The sequence below is a fragment of the Pseudorasbora parva genome, chromosome 18 (genome assembly GCF_024679245.1).
Source record: "Pseudorasbora parva isolate DD20220531a chromosome 18, ASM2467924v1, whole genome shotgun sequence".
NCBI classification, from domain to species: domain Eukaryota; kingdom Metazoa; phylum Chordata; class Actinopteri; order Cypriniformes; family Gobionidae; genus Pseudorasbora; species Pseudorasbora parva.
The window spans coordinates 20,513,699-20,534,410 of NC_090189.1; the positions used below are offsets into that span (position 1 = coordinate 20,513,699).

The following is a 20,712-nucleotide window of genomic DNA, read 5'->3' on the forward strand; positions in this document are numbered from 1 at the left end:
AAACCATCTACAAAAGTAAGCTTATTGTAGTGTTACCACGTTAACCCTAATACCCTATTGGGGACAAATGTGGGCAAAATTATTTTAATTAATTTTTTAAAAATACTTCCCTTGATCTGAGCGGTACAAGACTTGGCTACTTTTCCTAAGTTTGCCACCTGAACACACACAAATAAAACACACTCGATGCTGCAATGTTAAGTGGGTGAAAAAAAAAAACTCCTTAATTGTTCGTTCGTGGACAAAAATGACCACCCATAGGAATCAATGGGAAAAACTGTAATTTAGAGCATTCTTGATGTTTTTTTGTAAAAAAAAAAAAAAATTAATCCAATGCAATGTATATCTATCATACACACAAATGAAGGGCTGATCCTGTACAACATTCTCAACATGGCAAAAACTCTCAATCATACACACAAACACACACACAAACACAAACAGCGCATTCAATGAGCCTATGACAGAGCTGGGCTTTTTTTTTTTTCCAAATAAAAACTCACTCACACATACAAAAAATGATCCAATCAATGATGACAACCAATGAAATGATCCAATCAACCACCTGGCTCATCACCCCCTCGCTCTCTCGCACGCGCGCGCGCGCACACACACACACACACACAAACAAACAATGCATTCAATGAGCCTATGACAGAGATGGGCTTTTTTCAAATAAAAACTCACACACACATACAAAAACAAAGAATTGAATGAGCCAATGTCTGACCATGTTTTTTTGGTATGAACCAATCATCCACCTGGCTCATCAGACTCTCTCTCTCACACTTACACACACACACGCAGGCACACTTCAGAGTCAGATCAAAGTGCTACTGCAAGGTGTGTTTATTACTTCGAAACAAAACGTTTATGCAGCATATGCTACCTGAACTTGCAGTGACAGTTATTTTATCAGTTCACTGCAAGCAGCACAATGAGTAAGTCTGTACTTCCAACAGAAAACCAGAACTGTATGTGGAAAATGCAGAGAATATATCTGCAAAGAACATTCGGTTACAAGTACCTGCTGCCACAAGTGCATGCAAATAATGTAAATAATTATTATTGATTGTTCTAAACTGTTTGTTCTTACCTTTTTGTTCTTAGCTGTTTTACTTATTTATTGTTATATATATACATTCTTACCCGTTTGGTACTAATTAGTTTTAAAATTAAAATTTGATGGTCTTTCTTTGAAATAAATTATAAATGATCTACTACTTTGTCTTTTCCTTATAGCATAGTCCTATTTATCTAAGCATATTTTGGCATCTTTGTATAGTCTCACCTAACACAGATATATATTTCTTCAAATTGCAATTTTAACTTGTGATAATCAAAAACTTCAGAGGTCAAATTCATTTTATACAGTGGTTCACAGAGTTCAGCCTATATGCAGCCATTGAGTACTATACAGTCATCTAGTGGCTATTAATATAATTTGTTTTTTTCTTAATTTAATACCAATATGAGATACTAGATGGCAGTAAAGACACCTCATCTTTAGGTTTTAACTCTCAGAACTTAATGGAATGATATTTTTAATGTAGTTAAATAAATATTAAATATAACATAAAAATAAACATAATTTACAGAGAAAATGTGGTACTCTTAGGAGTAAATAAATTCAAATACTGCAAAAATAAATAAAAAAAACACCATCAATGGATAGAATAAATTTTATCGAAGACAGTGATATAACATTTATAATAATTAAAAAAAAAAAAATCACACCTGAGACCTCCGTGCCCACATTTGTCCACGAACGAACAATTAAGGGCTGTTAAGTGAACGGGGTATGGGGGCAGCGTACATCAGTTTGTAATAACACAATAACAATAACGCGTTGTTCATTATAAAGTAGGATTATGAATTGAGAACATCATACATGGAAAGCATGCCGTAATGTAACTTACCCTGTAATCTTTAGCGTGTAGCGTGCACGCGTTTCAAACGTTAAACTCACTTTTTCTGGAGGTGCAGCAGGAACACAAATAGTTGGTATCAATCCTTTTTTCAGGAGCAGCTTCTTAACCAAACCTGCTTTATACTGACTCTCGTATATAAAGCAGTCTGGTGATAAATTATTATTGCAAACATGAAAGCATTGACGTTGATCGGGTTAATTTTCCCTTTGAAAGCAAAACTCAGCCACTTCGTCTTCAGCAGTTCCGATTTAGGAACATCAAAATGACTGCTGTGTTCGTTATTACACCCAAGAACAGAACGCCACAATCGCTTGGACGCCATTCTGCTCCAGCGTATCAACAATGGCGGACTATGATGAGCTCGCTCAAGGCGGGTCTGAGGTGAAACGCTGCTGTCAGTTAACAATCGTGGGAGGGGCGTCCGGACGGCTTGATTTGAGACAGGGGAAAACATATAAGGAGATTTTTTTTTAAAACACGGAATGGATTTTTATCATTATAGGATGGATGTATACAGGCACTGCCAACACACATTTCCATGCAATCATCTTGTAAAAGTGTGTGTACCATTATATGACCCCTTTAAACATTGTCTTAGCAACTAATTGTAATAAAGTCATTTGAAAAACTAGAATTTCTAAAAACAAAACTAAAAAAAATTACAACAAATCTACTAAGACTTCAAATCAAAATTAAAACTAAATATCTTTAAAAAAAAATGAAAATTAAGGTTTGGTTAGGTTATTTTGTTAGAACCTGCAGGTACTAATAAAATGATGCTGAATATGTCTTATGATTTGTCACCACTTGTAGTCAGCACTCATGTCACTTCTGTTTCTTTCAAGGTTATTCCAGACTGGAAGGAGCAGGAATGGGATCCAGAGAAGGAAGACTCTTATGCAGGAATATTCCACTTCCGTTTCTGGCGGTTTGGGGAATGGATGGACGTGGTGATCGATGACCGTCTCCCCACAGTGGACAACCAGCTGGTGTACTGCCATTCAAATGATAGTAACGAGTTCTGGAGCGCCCTTGTGGAAAAAGCATATGCCAAGTAAGCAGTTCAGGCAGCAGACAAATGTAAAAAAAATAAAACTATACAGAGATTAACATTAAAGTGTGATGACAGTAATGCTAAGTTATTTCTCTGTACCAATCAAGAGTTTATGGTTGCTATGAAGCCTTGGATGGTGGAAACACTGCCGATGCCCTGGTGGACTTCACTGGTGGTGTGTCGGAACCTATGGACCTTCTGGAGGGCCAGTTTGCTGAGGATGAAATGGCCAGAAACCAGCTCTTCGAGAGAGTGCTCAAGGTCCATAATCGAGATGGCCTCATCAGCTGCTCGATCAGGGTGAGAAAGACATAAAACAAGTTTACAATACAATCAGCACAGGTCTGACTTTATTTTATTTGAATAAATTTGAATTATTATATTTATTCCCATGATAAACACGTTATAGAAGCCCAGAGCGCATATTGTACTTGTTATTGTGTCTCGTGTCTCACATTTTCCAAGATTTGTATTCAGACACCCATCCATCTATTAATCCAACCATCCATCATTTTTTCTGCTCTCATTTATTTTTCTTTCACAAAAGTGTACGTTCCCAGAGTCAAAGCAACCTTTGGTTGTGTGTGTCTTGCTTGCGAAATGAGCTTTGAAACTTTGTGAACATTTTTGAATATCTTCTTGATAGATTGAAGGGATAGTTCACCCCAAAATGAAAAGTAGTTCATGATTTACTCATCCTCAAGTCATCTTAGGTGTATATAAAATTCTTCTAGATATTTTACTTTATAAAGTTTTAAATATGGATATTTTTCTTACACAAACGCATCATTTCTCTCCAGAAGGCCTTTATTAAACCACGGAGCCATGTGGAGCAGTTTTATAATGGAGAGATGCACTTTTATCAAAAACTAAGCAACAGATCACTGCCATTATAAAGCTTGGAAGAGCCAGGACTTTTTTAATATCTTTTTTATAACTACGATTGTGTTCATCTGAAAGAAGAATGACATATACATCTACAATGACTTGAGGGTAGGTAAATCATGGGGTAATTTAATTTTTTTTGGGTGAACTATCCCTTTAAAGTTTTTTTTTTCTCTCAATAGAATATCGTATAAAATGAGTATATGATATGATAATAGTTGAGTCTAAAAAAAGAACTGCATTTTTTATCAAGCAACATTTGGGAATCCATTTAAACAGCATGTACCAGACAGGTCTGTCATTTATGCGGCTTGTCTAGGGTTTATAACAGAAGCAACTTTATCAAGTTTCACTTTAACTTCAGAGCTTTTGTTCAAATATGCAGGAGAAAATGACTTTGCATTTACGTAAAAATGTTTAGATATGCAAAATCTTCCTTCCATGTCCATGTTCAGTCACTAGCTGTCCGTCCATCCAACCTAGTCTTGATAATGTCGACACAATTATTCATGTCACATAGAGCTTACACGCCTGTGCATATTGTCAGCTTCATTTGCACAGCATGTCCTCTGCTCGTTCAAGTGTAATAAATGGGCGTGGCTTGTCTCCTACTGATTAACATCACTATGTTTTACTGTACTATGTAATAGTGGACTATTGATAATTGAAAATTCACAGACAGGGATTGTGCTTGCATTCTAATCAAGGATAAAGATGGTTATGGTTTTGGATAGACTTAATAATGTCAGGTGTTCAGCACACAAACTGAAATTTGACCTTTGTTCAGGCAACCACTATAGAGGACATGGAGGCGAGACTAGACTGTGGGTTAGTGAAAGGCCACGCATATGCAGTGACTGACGTTCGCAAAGTTCGCCTTGGACATGGCCTGCTGGCGTATTTCAAGTCAGAAAAGCTACACATGATCCGCATGAGGAACCCATGGGGCGAGAAGGAGTGGAGTGGACCCTGGAGCGACAGGTGAGACTGCCCCCTCCTGGATTGGAGGTCGTATAGCAGGGGATTTGTGAAACTTTTTGGGGTGTGTTAGTTTATTAAAAGCTAATAATTGATTGTTTATTTAATTAATTAATAAAAAAGATTTGTTTTATTTTTTTTTACCTGCATTTCATGGGACCAATTACCAACTTCACAGAACTAAAACATGCAAATGTGCTGTTAAGTAATTGAAATATTAACTTAAAATCACAGAGGGTACTTCAAGTAAATATTGTAGGTCAAGGCTGACAACAAATTTGAGAATCCCTGGCGTGTGGTGTCAACGATAATCAACTTTTTTTCCCCCTTGTTTTTTACCACTTTTATGACAGGAAATGTTGGGAGATAAGTTGCAAGCCAGACTCAAACCCAAATTTCCCACATGAGCGCCAAAGCTCAATGTGTCAGAGCACTTACTTTATGACGTGGCATTGTAATCACATCTTCTTACACATCTTCCCAACAGTCAATTTTATATCATCTTTACAAAAACATAGTGCAAGCATATACATAAATGATTTGTCTTTTTGCCTTCTCTATGCTTTTTGCAGTGTTGTGCCATACATCCTCAGAGACTAGAGAAAACCATTTCTCTCCCTCCTCTTGAGATGATTTCATTATAAATAACACATAGCAGAAGTGTCTATTCTTATCGCGGGCTGGTGTGAAATTGAGAAATCAACCAAGGCAGGCAGGCTGAAATAAAAAAGGAAGCTGCTGTGATTGAAACGCAGAGGTCTGAGGGTGTTTAGACATCCACCTCCTTTCATTTAAATAACTGTGTTGCCTCTTGTTTGATGACACCTACCCCAAATATCCACCACTGCAGGGAAGAGCATATTATTAAAACGGGGCTGTGTAATTGGAGAGAGGAAAATCTTCACAATCCTTCTGATCACACTTTATTCAAGTGCTAAAACAGGCAGGCTTATATTGGCCTCTACATTATTTACTGGCTAGCCAGAAGAATCTTATTGAGGTTAAAGCAATCTTTCTTAATGTTTCTGCTTTGATGAATTATTTATTCTGGGCTTGATTAGAAATACCATACTTGGTGAAGTGCTTTATTTCTTTCAGAGTATCCTAGAAAATCTTAGTTGATGGTTATGGACACAGGCTGTCGTCAGCGTATATAGTGCTGTCGTGTGTGTTTGTGTGTTTATTTCTCACAGTCTGGTATACGCCGAGTAATCACTGGTCTGTTTTGTAGCTCAGAGGAGTGGAAGAAAGTGAGCAAGAGTGAGAGAGAGAAACTGGGCGTCACTGTTCAGGATGATGGAGAGTTTTGGTGAGGCTTGCTCTGATCTTACCTTCTAGATCAGTCTAGATCACTGTCTCTGATCAGGTTCCAAAAGTCTGAGACCACTAGGGAAAATGCTTCTATTTTGCAATTGTATAATTTAACAATTTTACTGGTTATTTTGTAACACACTGCAGTAACTAATCTAAATTGTCATTAGGTATTATGAACAAATAATGAGTCTAAAACTCTTTAAAGTAAGGTTAAACTCACAGTTTTTTTTACAGAATTTTAACATTTAGGTTAATGTTAATTTATTAATAAATATAGTATTCATTGCAACTCCTTTTTATTGCATTTATTCATCACTTTAATGCCAATTAAGAAATGTACTATTATTAATTAATGTTTTTTCATAATACATAAATGTTAATTTAAACACTTATTATGATACTAATGTATCAGTATATGTAGAAATTGACATAAACCTAGATTAATAGTAATTAATTTGTTATGTTTTATGATTTATCAGTTTTTTTAAATTCATGATATCTAATGAATCTTAACGAATGGAATCTTTTTGTAAAGACGTATCATTAAGTGTGAAGTGTTCAAATTTGAGTAAAAAGTAGTGCAATTGAACAATCAACATGAATTAATTTAAGTTTATTAAATTAAGAATATTAAGAATATCTTAGTATTTGATATGTTCCACTATGGTCCTGTTGGTTTAAAACTTCTTCCCCAATTGCCCTTTTGATTTAAAATCTGATTTTATTAGAGGAATCTCAAGAATCCAAGCTTTAGGACTGTTGTACACCACTGCATCTGATAAACACCTAAATTCTCCAGTTATCATAAACTTCACTTCCCTTGCTGGCTATAAACTGCATCACCAGGATGAACTTTGAGGATTTCTGTCACTACTTCACCGACTTGATCCTGTGTCGATTGATAAACACATCTTACTTGAGCATTCATAAGACCTGGGAGGAGGAGGTGATGAGAGGCTCCTGGATCCACCGAGACGACCCGCTCCGGAACCGCACCGGAGGCTGCATTAACCATAAAGCCACTTTTCTGCAAAACCCACAGGTCAGTGTGCCTGTGTGCATGTGCCTTGCAAAATGTTGTTCTTGTCCTGGAGGCCTTTAAAGCTTGCAGGCTTAATTGGAGTGAGTTTAACGCATGTTTTCCTGCCCACAGTATGTTTTTGATGTGAGAAAAGTGGAAGACGAGGTGCTGATCTGCCTGCAGCAAAAGGAACGCAGAGCTACTCCCAAGGAGGGCAAAGGCGAGAACCTGGCCATTGGATTTGACATCCATAGGGTACAGATCGAATGCACACATAAATATCTTTATTTTATATTGCAGCACATTACAAGCCTTCACATCTGCCTGTCATTATAGTATAAGAGACTAAAGCCAATGATATAAGAATGAAAAAATGAATAAAATTGGGATTCTGTCAGTCCATATTATATTTGTCCTCTCTCCAACCACCAGGTGGAGTTGAATAGAAAATACAGAATGCACTCAGCTCAGCAGAAGGTCGCAGGGTCGATCTACATCAACTCTCGCTGCGTCTTTCTGAGGAAAGAGCTGAAGGAGGGGCGTTACGTCATCATCCCTACAACCTTTGACCCTGGTCAACAAGGAGAGTTCCTGCTCAGAGTCTTCACTGATGTGCCTTCAGACTGCAAGTAAATTAGTTTTCAGAGAAAATGTGATCAACTTGCACTGTCCTATTTAACCCTTTGTCATATTCTTTATATCTTTCTTTCTGTGTACAGTTTCAGTTTAAATATGTAATACATTGAGGACATGTACCTGGCAGTGTAATTTTACTATTATGTATATTCTATTATAGTTTGTGATGCACCGAAATGAGAAAGCTGGGCCAAAAAACGAAAATACAGGACGCACTTGGCAGAAAAACAAAACCGAAAAATAAATATATGAATTTTACCTAAACACCAAAATGACTATTTTTGGATTTTTTTATTGATAAAAATAAAAATTATTTTAATAGTCAAGTAATTATATTTAGCAATCAACACTAAAACTAAAATTGTAATTTTAATTGCACATAAGGCAGATTTATAGAAAAATTTTAATTAATTAATGAAGGCTGTAATAATTTGTTTTCAAGACAGATTTATTCAAACATACATTAAATAATAAAGACATCACTTACAGGTTGAGTAAAAATATAATGAATATGTAACTCAGTGCATATATTCAGCAAAATGAGAGTTATTTTTTCTGTGTTTATGGAAATTGCTATAAATATATAGCTTTCTTGAGGTTAATGTAACATAAAGTGACATTTTATAGCATACAAGCTGTTTTGATAATCTTTCCCTGGTTCATGGTACATTTTGATCATTTGTAATGTATTTTACAGCATACCTTCTGGTGTTCACCCATGTTTATGCTTCTTGCGATTATTGGATGGCTGCTAATGTTTAGTGTTTTAAGTTAAAATTTTGTTCCTGCATCAACAGAAAGCAGCACAAACTAAAATATTTTAGATTTAAGGAACCATATCATTACGGATCAAAATCAAGAAATTAATATTGTCAATCCAAAGCTAGTTTCCATACAGTTGATGTATTTAACTGTGTTATCTACATTGTGTGCGTGAAACAAACATTGAACTCAAAATATGCCATCAGAGAAGCCGCAATTTCGGTGCATCGTTAATAACAAGACTGGTATCTGGCCAGAAAGGCTCATATCTTTCCTGCTTGTATTTCCTTAGAGAATTAACACTGGACGAGCCTCCTCAGACATGCTGGACTGGGATTTGCGGCTACCCTCAGCTGGTCACCCAGGTGCACGTATTAAGTGCCAACGGCCTGCAGGGCCAAGATGCCAATGGAGGTATGCCTACTATTTCTATATAAGCAACAGACATATACAGGGGCTTTCACACTGGGTAGTTATGGAAACTTAATTACAAGAGCCACCAGGGCAGACCCCCGAGCATTACATTTTCAACTAGGGTTGTTTTCCTGGTTGAATTCGCACCAATAGTAGGAACTCTGAATTGACATCAACATGGATGTCATTTAAGCGTTGCATTCAACATCTGGAGGATTTGAGGACGCTGTGATTATGTTTTCATGGGTTTCGTGACAACGGAGATGGAATCTAGACATATAAGTTATGCGATTAAAAGAGTAAAAAGGAGGGATAAGATACAAAAGATACTCGATCTGGCGCTGCATGCAAGATCTCACCCCATAGGATCAAAATGATCACAAGAACGGTGAGCAAAACTCCCAGAACCACATGGGGGGACCTAATGAATGACCTGCAGAGAGCTGGGACCAAAGTAACAAAGGCTACCATCAGTAACACACTACACAACCATGGACTCAGATCCTGCAGTGCTAGATGTGTCCCCTTGCTTAAGCCAGTACATGTCCGGTGTTACGTGTGGTTGTAGAAAGCAATAAGAGATCCAAGACATCCAAACAAAATGGGTTTGTTTAATAACAGATAATTTAGAACAGATACATCAAAAACACTAGAGAGAAACTTCAAACTAAACAAGATCAGCACACACTATACAAACGTTAGAACCGACAATGAGTGCAGGGAGTGAGTCCAAACATAAAGGTGTACTAATGACGAAGACCAGGTGCAGGGAATCTGGGGAGAGCGGGAGAGATGATGACGAAGTGAGTTCAGGTGTGAGACAGGGAGGATCTTGGGAAATGGAGTCCGGGAACGGGAGTGACTGTGACATCCGGGCCCATCTGAAGTTTGCTAGAGAGCATTTGGATAATCCAGAAGAGGATTGGGAGAATGTCATATGGTCAGATGAACCCAAAATATTTAACTTAATATAATCATAACCAATAATAATATTTTTTTGCTTAAAACTAAACTTTTCGTGTTTGGAGGAGAAAGAATCCTGAGTTGTATCAAATAATACAGCACCACAGACAAAGGCGACAGGTTGTTTGTTGCTGTTTTCCATATTTGTGGAGTCAGTTAGTGGTTTAAGTATACTGTATATAAAGTTAAACTGTGTGTTTACACTGCTTTTTAAAAATGGTGGATGTCTGTTTTGTATGGCAGAAAAGCGAATTATGTCCTGCCAAAAAGCATTCCCATTACTAAAATCATTCTCAGTTCCTGTGGTGCGAACATGCCAAAATGCGGGTACCTCCACCAATATACAGGAACTATGAAAATATTCCTCCGGTGCGAAAGCCCCTTATAAGTGTGTATTTCGAGGCACATAAAATCAATAGCTGAAGATCAACACTATTAATCTACATTGATAAAAGGTGCATTTATGATTTCTCTTCTTAATAAAATGTCTTGCTTCTATATTTCTTTGATGCCCTTGCATTTGAATGTGATTTTACTAATAACATTTTGCATAGTTAATTTCTCACCATAGACCCTGAAACCAGGGCTCTGTAAATTGAGGTCATGTGCAATTTTAAAGGAGAGTTTACCCAAAAATGTGGATTTTCTGTCATCAAGTACAGACTGTAAATTATGAATTATTCCTGTAACCCATTACAGATTCCACATTTTTGTGCTGCTTAATAAGAGCATTTTACATATAGAAATCTTTTTTGACCGCACACAGAGATGCACCGCTTGATCTCCCACAAGACACGCTCTGACTTCTACACAGGAGGTACTGATATTAGCAGCCACTAGCATCTCCCTCCCCTTATAGAATTGTGAGCATGTTACAAGATTCATTCGAATTCTGAAATGTATCTAAATCTGCCACACTGTTCTTTGCACTGAATGGTGAAAGTGACACATTTGTCATACACAATGAAGACACAATTTTAACATGTTTTCAGTGTGGCTAGCTTTACTTTGTGCTCTAAATTCTTTAGTGTCAGTCTGTGCCTTTGTCCTTTGCTTAAGTGTTTCTGTCACCTCAGCACTGTGGTTCTGCATTTATGTTCTTTGTTGTTGTTTTTTAAACTATAGCTAATAATGATAATGTGTACAAATAAGAAAACAATACTAAGATATTCCTCAAAAACCAAGATTAATTCCACAACAATTGCAAAGTTTTTGAGTGCTGTGTGTTTGTGAATTTGTGACTGAAGTTTTGAAGGTTGTGAAGTTTTTGCTGAAATTTGTTGTAAATGAATGAATGTTGGTTTGACATCAGAGTTCAGTGTGTTTGGTTGTTCAGAGAAAACAAGCGTTTTTATTCCTGAGTTGTTTCCTAGCTACAGTGGTAAACAAATGGTATTCACAGTGATGATGTAAACACACTGTAATGTTAAAAAAAAATGCTGGGAGAACTGGATGGAAGTAAACTTTGGAGCCAGCTATTTTTTTCTTTATTTTATTTTAATCTCCAACTTGACTGTATTCAATGCATGTGCATTGTATTTGTTTCATTATGGTGCACTACAAAAATAATTTTCTTATTCATTATTTTTGTCTTAAAGTGTTAATTCACCCAAAAATGAAATTGATTTCTTGACTGACTCACCCTAATGTTGTTCCACACCCGTAAGACCTCCGTTCATCTTCGAAACACAGTTTAAGATATTTTATATTTAATCTAAGAGCGTATGGAAGTGTATGCACACTATACTGTCCATGTCCAGAAAGGGAATAAAAACATCCTAAAAAGTAGTCTATATGTGACATCAGTTAGTTCATTAGAATCTTTTGAAGCATCAAAAATACATTTTGGTCAAAAAATAACAAAAACGACGTATTTATTCAGCATTGTCTTCTATTCCGTGTTTGTTTTAAATCCACAAACAAAGATTTGAATGGTTATGAATCAGTGGATTGAATCATGATTCGGATAGCGTGGAAAACTGCCAAACTAAAATCACGTAACATTGGTGATCTGAATCATGAATCAATACGCTGATTCATAACCTTTTGAATCTTTATTTGAGGATGCAAAACAAACAGGGAAGAGAAGACAATGCTGAATAAAGTCGTAGTTTTTGTTATTTTTGGACCAAAATGTATTTTCGATGCTTCAAGAGATTCTAATTAACTAACTGATGTCACATATGGACTACTTTGATGATGTTTTTATTCCCTTTCTGGACAGTATAGTGTGCATACACTTCCATACGCTCTCAGACTAAATATAAAATATCGTAAACTGTGTTCCGAAGATGAACGGAGGTCTTACAGGTGTGGATCATGAGTCATTAATGACATCAATTTCATTTTTTGGTGAACTAACCCTTTAAGCATCCAAAGAACAAGGTAAATGTATTTTAGACTTGAATATAAATATACAGTCACGATCAAATGTTAGGGGTCAGTAAGAGTTAGTTAGTCAGTAAGTTTACTTAATGTTACATTCTATTTCAAATGAATGCTCTTCATTGGAACTTTTTAGTCTTTAAAAAAAATATATATCAGTTTCTGTTTTTCACATTGACTGGTGGTAATTGCTGCTGAAAATGTGGCTTTGCCATCACAGGAAAAAACAAATATTCTATAATATATTCAAATAGAAAACTTTTTGCCAGAAAAAATACTGATTAAGAAAATATTTTTTCAGCTTGTCAGTGGTAAAGACAGCAAATGTATGCACTGATTCCTGTCATATATAAAGTGTGTTGCTGACACGCTTTGTTTTTCTTTTTTTAGCCTCTGACCCATATGTGATCATTACCTGTGAGGGGGAGAAAGTTCGCTCCCCCGTGCACAAAGACACACGCTGCCCTAATTTTGATATTAAGGGAATATTCTACCGCAAAAAGCCAAAGGAAGGCATTCACATCGAGGTGAGTTGGAAGTATGTAATTACATCTCTTCCTCTTTCAGTCCTTTTCACCAACTGCTTCAGATCTCCTTCCCTGTACTGATCACACTGATCTGTTCCTCTCTCCTTATTTCTGCTTTTCTTCTCTATTTTTCCCGCTTAACCCCTCTGACCGCTCCTTGACGAACTCAGATCTACAATAAGAATGTGATTGTTGACACCTTCCTGGGTCAGGTGACCCTCTTTAGTGACCCTAACGACCGCCAAGAGCAGCACACGGTCTACCTTAAAGACAAGGGTAGTCGCCAAGACAACAATCTTCCAGGCACGCTGACTGTGCGCGTGATCACCTGCACCACTTTAACCAACATCTGATCAGAAACTAAACGCAGCCTCATACATATCCCCACTTCCAGCTTGGTTTCCTCATTCACCCTCAATGCCTTTAGCACTCGTAAATTTCTGTTTTTTTTTTGTTGTTTTTTACAGTAAAGGGTTAGTTCCCAAAGAAACGGAAAGTTCTGTCATTATTCCAAACCCCTTTGCTGTTATGTTTTCTACAGATCAAAAAAGGACAGTTTTGAATAACCCTCACAGTTGGTAGTGACCACAGTAGTCCATGCAGTATTTTTGAAGCCATGTGATAGCTTTATGTGAGAAACAGACTGAAATTGAAAGTCATTATTCAGTGATAATCTTCTGCTCCAGTGATCTGTTAACTTGAGAACACTTGTGATAGAATTGAATCAGTGAATTGATTAAAAATGGCCCCCTATACCCTCATGGACTATTCCCTACATCACCCACTAATACAGTTCACTTGAGGGAGTAAATAAAAATGAGTGATGCAAAACTGGCAACTTCTAGTCGGATGTCCTCATACTCAGATTCTAGTCAACATATGAGTTTGATACTGCTCCAATGGGCTGTGATGATTAGAACCAATCAGAGCAATGGAGTTAGTGACATATGTTGAGCGACGGTTGTTGTGTTGTGTACACTCATTGTCGCGGTGCATTGTGGGATTAAATAAGTGCACTCGAATAATGTCCACTATAGTTTCGGACCACTACTAATAGCTGTCTTCTAAAATATTGCCCTATTTAATGGTATAGGGGGCAATTTTGGAAACAGCCTTGTCCATTCTAATTAATTAATTAATCATTCATCTTTTGTGCCTGTTCTTTTCAGTGAACCATTTAATCCCTGATTCATTGATCGGATGTCCAATGGTTCTTAATTTAACGGTTGACTGGAGTGGAAGATTATAGGTAAATAAAGAATTCAGTTTTGTAAAGTAAAGCTATTGATACTCTTCAGAAGACTTTGTAGAAGTTGTATGGACCACTTTTGTGGTGTTTGGAGCAGAATGCTGTTGTGGTGAAAACGGCTACATAAAGATAAAAAAAATATGTTTTTGTGTTCCAGAAAAACAGCACATGGGTTTTATAACATGACGGTGAGTAAATTATAATATCGTTTTAAATTCTCAGTGATCTAATCTTTTAATACCACCCGGTCATGAACTGATATTGTAATAAAGGGCTATGCATTGTGTTTGCATGAGCAGCTGAGGTGGTCAAAGGTAGAAGTAGATCCTTAAAGAGTCCTAGGCCTAGTCCATACGTACATGGGTATTTTTATAACCGGAGATTTGCCTTACTATTTAGTATTATTATTGCATTCCTGTGTTCGGCAATACAATGAGATAACTGCGCATGTATCTGTATACATGTGATAAGCGCTGTTAGCCGAGTAATTAAAAGCTACGAAAGCTGTCATTGCATAGACTCGACTCATGTAAACAAAATAGATAACTGCGCACAATCTGACGTCCAACAAAGGAGAGAAACGGCGCACACTTCGACTTCACAAGCTGAAATCTCCGGTTTCACCATCTACACGACAACGCTCCAACCGGAGTTTCTATAAATCTTCACCCTGGCGCGTAGAAAGAACTGCGGTTTTAAAAATACCTGTGTTCGTGTGGACAGGTACTAGTCACATGATCGGCCTCATCTGCCAGATCACTGAATGCAGCCCAGTCCAGGGAAACTATTCAAATCTGACCCCCCCACCACCCCCAGCCCTCATCTCTCTTTCCATCCCTTCTCTCCTCCACGCATTCAGTCATCACATATTCAGTCAGTGTCAACACATGTGCACTGATGTGGAGGTCCACCTGATTACAGAGACCTTGACCTTGTTAGCAAGACCGGATCAGCGCTCATTAAGATGAATGATTTCAATGACCGGTGGGAGGCAGCAGGCACGTCTTCAGATTCTCCGGGTCACGACACTTGGCAACAGGAGTCTCAAATAGAGCCTACTGGAGCATGAAGACAAGTGCTTCTCCTACCAGTGGACGCAAAGTACCAAAAGCCCACCCGGACTATCTGCCATGCCATTTTCTGCCTGAAAACATGGATGAGCATTAAAAAATGCCAGGGAAGTTTGAGCGTTTCACCTTCATCCTGCATTTAATATTCTGTGTGTGTGCGTGTGTTAGTGTGTGCGTGTGGGTGACCGAATAATTATTAATAATTGACAAGCCATGTCCCACAACAGAAGTTGTATTTAGAATGACATTTGTCCTAATAATTACTCTTTAGTAACTATAAACTATTTTTTTAAACGTCATCACCATGATGAGAAACCAGCAGCCTGATGTGTAGCTATTCGTCACAAAAGAAAAGGGTGCAACTTTTGCCAAGTTATTTTATTGTTTATACATAGAATAAAAAAAATTAGCTTATATTTTTATATTGTCAGTTTTCATTTTCATTTTAGTCTAAAAAAGTATTAATTTTATTTTGTGCTTTTATCGTTTTGATATATTTCTGTTTAGCTTTAATTTCTTTTTTTATTTCAGTTCTTGTTTTCAGTAGTTTCAGTATTTATTTTAGTTACAAATGACACTTTGTTAAAAACATCCGGCATGCATAATTGCATTAATTAATAAAAAGTTAGAAAATCTAAGTCATCTTAAAACATGGAGGCCTGGTTTCACAGACAGGGCTTAGACTGTTTTTGGGGCAGATTTAGTTCAATTAGAGCATTACTGACAAAAAATATTTTTTTAAATGTCAATGCAGGTTACTTTCAGTTAAAACAGCTCACTAATGCTTTGTATTCTGAGACTGGCTGTGAAACTAAGGGTAAATGAAGTAATCTTAAGCTAAAAACATTTAGCTTTGACTCATTTTAGTGTGGCCTAAAAATCAGATGTATCCAAGTCTTTTTAAATAATAATAGTGTTTCTTGAATCAAATGTCTGCAGTTTTTAATGTTTTAAATCATACCAGGTCAAAATATGCTTATAGTGCACAGGGCTCAATGCTAAGGATTTTTTCTATTGGTCCAGTTGGGAAAGTGGTTCACATTTTTACTTGCCTTGACAAAACTTTTCGTGACCCCACTACACAAAATTAAATCATTACTTTAAGTACTGTTTTCATTGTTTTTGGACCATGTAACCTAGTATTGTAATAAACAAAAGTTGATAGCGACTGATATTCTACGACCGTTGAGTGCATGAAGTGTCAAACATTCCAACCTGATCTCACAGAAATTCGTACATTTTACGAGGTAGCTAATTCGTACAAAGTTTTTTGCGGTTAATTAAATGCCTCATCCAGGTATTAAACGTTTTTTTGGTGGAATTTTCAGTGTAGTGTGTACACACTACTCGCACTATTTATACTACAAAATGGCATAGAATAGTGCATAAGTATGTTATTTGGGATGTACCTAAATTTAATATTTTATTTATTGATTCTAATATTGATACATTCACAGCAACAGCAATTAAAGTTACAAAATATATCCAGTCAAGAACTGTGATTAATTTTCTCTTTGTCTTTTGTTTTTTGATTAAGGACACAGGCAGCGTTAGGTCTTGTTAGGCTGCTGTCACTTTAAAAGCTAATGCACTGATCCAATACTAATACATATGTTTTGTTTCACAACTGTTTACGCTAACTTAAGACAAACAACTGTGTTTACAACAAAATGCTGCAAGATGGGGATTTTGACATGATTTTTTTATGTCTGTCCATTCAAGTGCAAAAGACTGTGTACATGCTTTGGGTGTGTGCACAGAACTCAGACACTGCTTGAGTACAGGAATTTTCAGTACAGTTTTCTTTTGCATCTTATTTTGCTTGAATGGTTTACGATGTTTAAATTGGCAAGACCTAAAAACATGTGGAAATTATAAACTTTGTCAGCTATCCTGTCAGAGTCTTTGACACTGGGCCATTGGGCAGTCCTTATTGTTGAGCCCTGCTGTAGTATGTACGTGTATACTGATTTTGGTGTTATGGTTTTCTGGTCACCTGTGTGTGTGTGCGTGTGCGTGTGCGTGTGCGTGTGCGTGTGCGTGTGCGTGTGCGTGTGTGTGTGTGTGTGTGTGTGTGTGTGTGTGAGGGAGAGAGAGAGAGAGAGAGAGAGAGAGAGAGAGAGATCCACTAGCCCTCAAATATAACCTAAGGATCATTGAAAGGTTATGCACATTTAAATCAAAGGGAAAGCTATCATTGCTAGTGGTGCTCAAAAGATGGAAAAGCAGGCCTTTGGACCCATCAATATCTCTGGGTTTACCTCACTCTTGCTCTGAGGATCGTGAGACTGTAAAACAAGGATTTGTCTGTGTCTTAATGACTTTTTAGTCAGACTCCTGCCAAACAGCATGTGCCATTGTTTGAGATTCGCAAGAACTACTGCACGATTGCATTAACTGACATTCTGTACTTCAGAGAAGATCCTTTTTTTCTCTCTCTTAGCTTCTCTTGAAAATGAGGAGCTACACTGTTACTACAGACACGTGGTGACTATCATCACCAGCTTTGTGTCCTTTCCAATGGCTAGTTGTGCTGTTCCACCAGAGACTGATACAAAACTCTTTGTGCACTACAATGTCATGTTTATGCTTCATGCCAATATTTCAGTCACTATAAGTGAGTTTGGGGGGGGATAAGTCCACATCAGTCTTTTATCATGGTTGACTATGTTTGATCATCTTCTGATTTGAATATCAGCTACACTGGGGGGGAAAGCATACAGAAAATTTACTAGAGAAAGTGCATAACATATTAAGATTTATTTATCCAAAAACGGCAAACAGTTTTCTAGAGTATAAACTTTTTTGAAATAAATTTTGTTAGAATTAAAATAAATAAATGCAGTTGCCAGTATAAGAAACATAATTCAAGACATTCTCTGAGAAGAAGTCTTAATCTGTTATGCAGTTTTGTTTTAAGGATGTTAAAATTATTCTACACAAGACAAAAACATTGATTAAGAACATGAACGTGATTTCTGCTTGAAAATTTGAGGATTTATTCCTTCATAACTCATCTTTGCTAATTTATTATTGCCTCTGAAATGTAATTTTAAGTTTTTTTTTTTTTTATAATAATAATAATAATCTTTAAATTCTTCCGCAATGAAACGGATGTGAAGGCCAAAGGGTACAAGAGTTACCTGGAGCCTGTTTGCAGTTTTTACTATTTTTTGTCAAAAATCTAGCATACAAATCTCAAACATTAGGTTATAATGACTAATGTTTATAAAATTTGTAATGTTTTTAAAGTTGAGCTAGTATTGATACTCAAACCTAGATGAGCAAGACCAGGACAGAGGTGGTTAGAGAAATATGAACAGTGTTAAATACCAGGTTTGAACAATGCAGTGCCAATCAGAGTAAAAGTGTTGGATCACAAGATCACGCTGAAGCCCGCTGGATTACCCAGTGGCACATCAGAGACAAAATGATCTTTTTCAGGGATGAATGACACTATTTCTTTAGCTCCATTACATTACAGTTTTATACAACCAAATTGAATTGGAAATCCCCAACAATAGCCCAGTCATTCTTTTACAGCATTCATACCTCCACAGGCCAGATTATGACGGTTAAACAGGGGATTTAGCAAGGAAAATTTCATGTCTGTGGATGGATTTTACTTATCTCCATTTTGACCTCTGACTGATTTAGATAATTGAATGCAGTTTATACTGAGCAGATAGGTGTTTGATTGAAAGTATGAATTCAAACAGCAAAAAATTGACATATATGAGAATTTAGCCACCTTTTTGATTTTAGATATGGAGACAGAATGTTGCACAGATGTGAATTATTTCCCTGAAGTCTAACCTGTGGCGCGATCAAAACATTGCTCTGTTTGTTTGAGCAATCTGACCAGCAACATTGGCTTAACCAATGGGGTGAGTTTTGGCCAGGGCTATGTGTTTGTCTGACCAATGGCAAACGAGGGGGCGAGTTCTGGAATTTGTGCAGTTCAGTTAGGTAATGTGTGCAGAAATTACACACTTTATACCTTTTAATCTGACTAAACGAACTAATAAATAGCCTTAAATCCAGTCGGTTTCTCTTCAGCTGTGAAAGATCGACAAAACATTCATTTTTCTTTTACTTTATTTCATCCAAGGCTTAAATATGTAGGTTTTGATTTCAATTAGAATGCTGTGAAAGATGCCAATGTGCCAGTACAGTTGGAGCCATATGCATTTCCTGTAAAATTTATTTTCTGTCTATTTTGCCAAATAGCTAACACATGTGGCCAATGGCATATAATAAGAACTGTTGAAGTTCAAATGCCTTTTAATGTCCTGGTGTGAAGATTTCTTTATATTTTAATCAATTGTTTGTGTTTTCTTGAATTCATTTACATTTTTTTAGCAACGTTCAAATGGTCTTAGAAGGTCGTGGTTCACTCGGATAGTGGTGCATGCTTCAGATCAAATAGAGGAACCTTTGCCATGTTGTGTCGAGTGGATCTTGATGCTGCTTTCATGTGAAAGAGTAATCTTGCATTGCATGTGGGTTTGTGTTTGTTTACAAACAGGATTTATACGCAGTAGGAATTTATACAGTAACCCAATGTTTGCGCAGCTAATGCAATGTACGTATGAAGGAAACAATAACATTTGCAAGGATGCCTAGTTTCACGCTCTCACGTAATTTATTCACAATCTCAACATGCATTATGTCCGTGGAGACTTTTAACTGCTTGTATTCACGAGGCAAATTCAAATCCTCTGAAGCACTGGCATTGTTTCGACTCATATGATCACGTGAATGATGTTGCTGAGTGTTTCTGCTGGCCGTTCTTTGCTCTCTTTGATGTTACTGGCTCTCTGGCCTTGACTGCTGCATGTACTTTGGCTGAGTGAACCTCTTTTCTTTAACACACGCCGTCACAAATACTGTCATGCCATGTCGGACTTTCTCTAGGCATCTTGATAGAGTACAGCCTTAATAACCAGTGAATGCTTGTGGAGCGAGTGAATCCTATAGCTCTTTTTTGACATGGGTCAGATGTCCAGAGAATGAGCTTGTGATACTCTTGTATTTTTTCTGCTGATGTTGAACTTGAAACCAACGTATATATACATAAACAGAAATATACAAAATATCTTGCATGGTATCATTCAATGAAACATAGCTGATATTATCTTTATAACAAGTATCTTTTATCAGCATTTTATACTCATTTGTTTACTGTTTTATATCTAGCCATTGAATTTTGTGTTCAAAAAACAAACAACCAAACACAGACATATATACTATATCTTTGCTGATTGTAGGGTTTCTGTATCTTATCTCTGTTTAAATGTGTTTTTATTTTGCGTGTAAGTCTTTCCTGGGTTACACTGTGGTTATTTGATATACTTATTTGAAGTACTTTTTTTTCTTTTGTATTTTGTCAACTTGTGGCATGACTTTGAAATAAAAGATTTAAAAGAAAAAAAAATTGTGTGTTGTTCTTTATTTTCTCAGTCAAATTTTATTGTATTTTATTTTATTATTTGTTTTGTTTTGTTTTGTTTCGACTCAGCA

At 36.7% G+C, this 20,712-nt stretch overlaps 1 protein-coding gene across 3 annotated transcripts in view; it reads left to right on the forward strand.

Annotated features, from left to right (window-relative positions):
• Positions 1 to 20,611, forward strand: part of capn5b (calpain 5b) — a 45,819-nt gene extending 25,208 nt beyond the window's left edge. Inside the window, exons 4-14 of one of the 3 annotated variants that reach the window (XM_067422825.1) lie at positions 2,777 to 2,985; positions 3,093 to 3,285; positions 4,658 to 4,851; positions 6,080 to 6,157; positions 7,009 to 7,204; positions 7,316 to 7,438; positions 7,616 to 7,812; positions 8,874 to 8,995; positions 10,725 to 10,775; positions 12,734 to 12,870; positions 13,041 to 20,611. In XM_067422825.1, coding sequence (XP_067278926.1) covers positions 2,777 to 2,985; positions 3,093 to 3,285; positions 4,658 to 4,851; positions 6,080 to 6,157; positions 7,009 to 7,204; positions 7,316 to 7,438; positions 7,616 to 7,812; positions 8,874 to 8,995; positions 10,725 to 10,775; positions 12,734 to 12,870; positions 13,041 to 13,223 — 1,683 coding nt within the window. In that variant the 3' untranslated portion in view covers positions 13,224 to 20,611. Of the gene's footprint in view, positions 1 to 2,776; positions 2,986 to 3,092; positions 3,286 to 4,657; positions 4,852 to 6,079; positions 6,158 to 7,008; positions 7,205 to 7,315; positions 7,439 to 7,615; positions 7,813 to 8,873; positions 8,996 to 10,724; positions 10,776 to 12,733; positions 12,882 to 13,040 lie in introns of all 3 variants that reach the window. The other 2 variants (XM_067422827.1, XM_067422826.1) reach the window with 2 other exon arrangements.
• Positions 20,612 to 20,712: the final 101 nt, after the last annotated feature.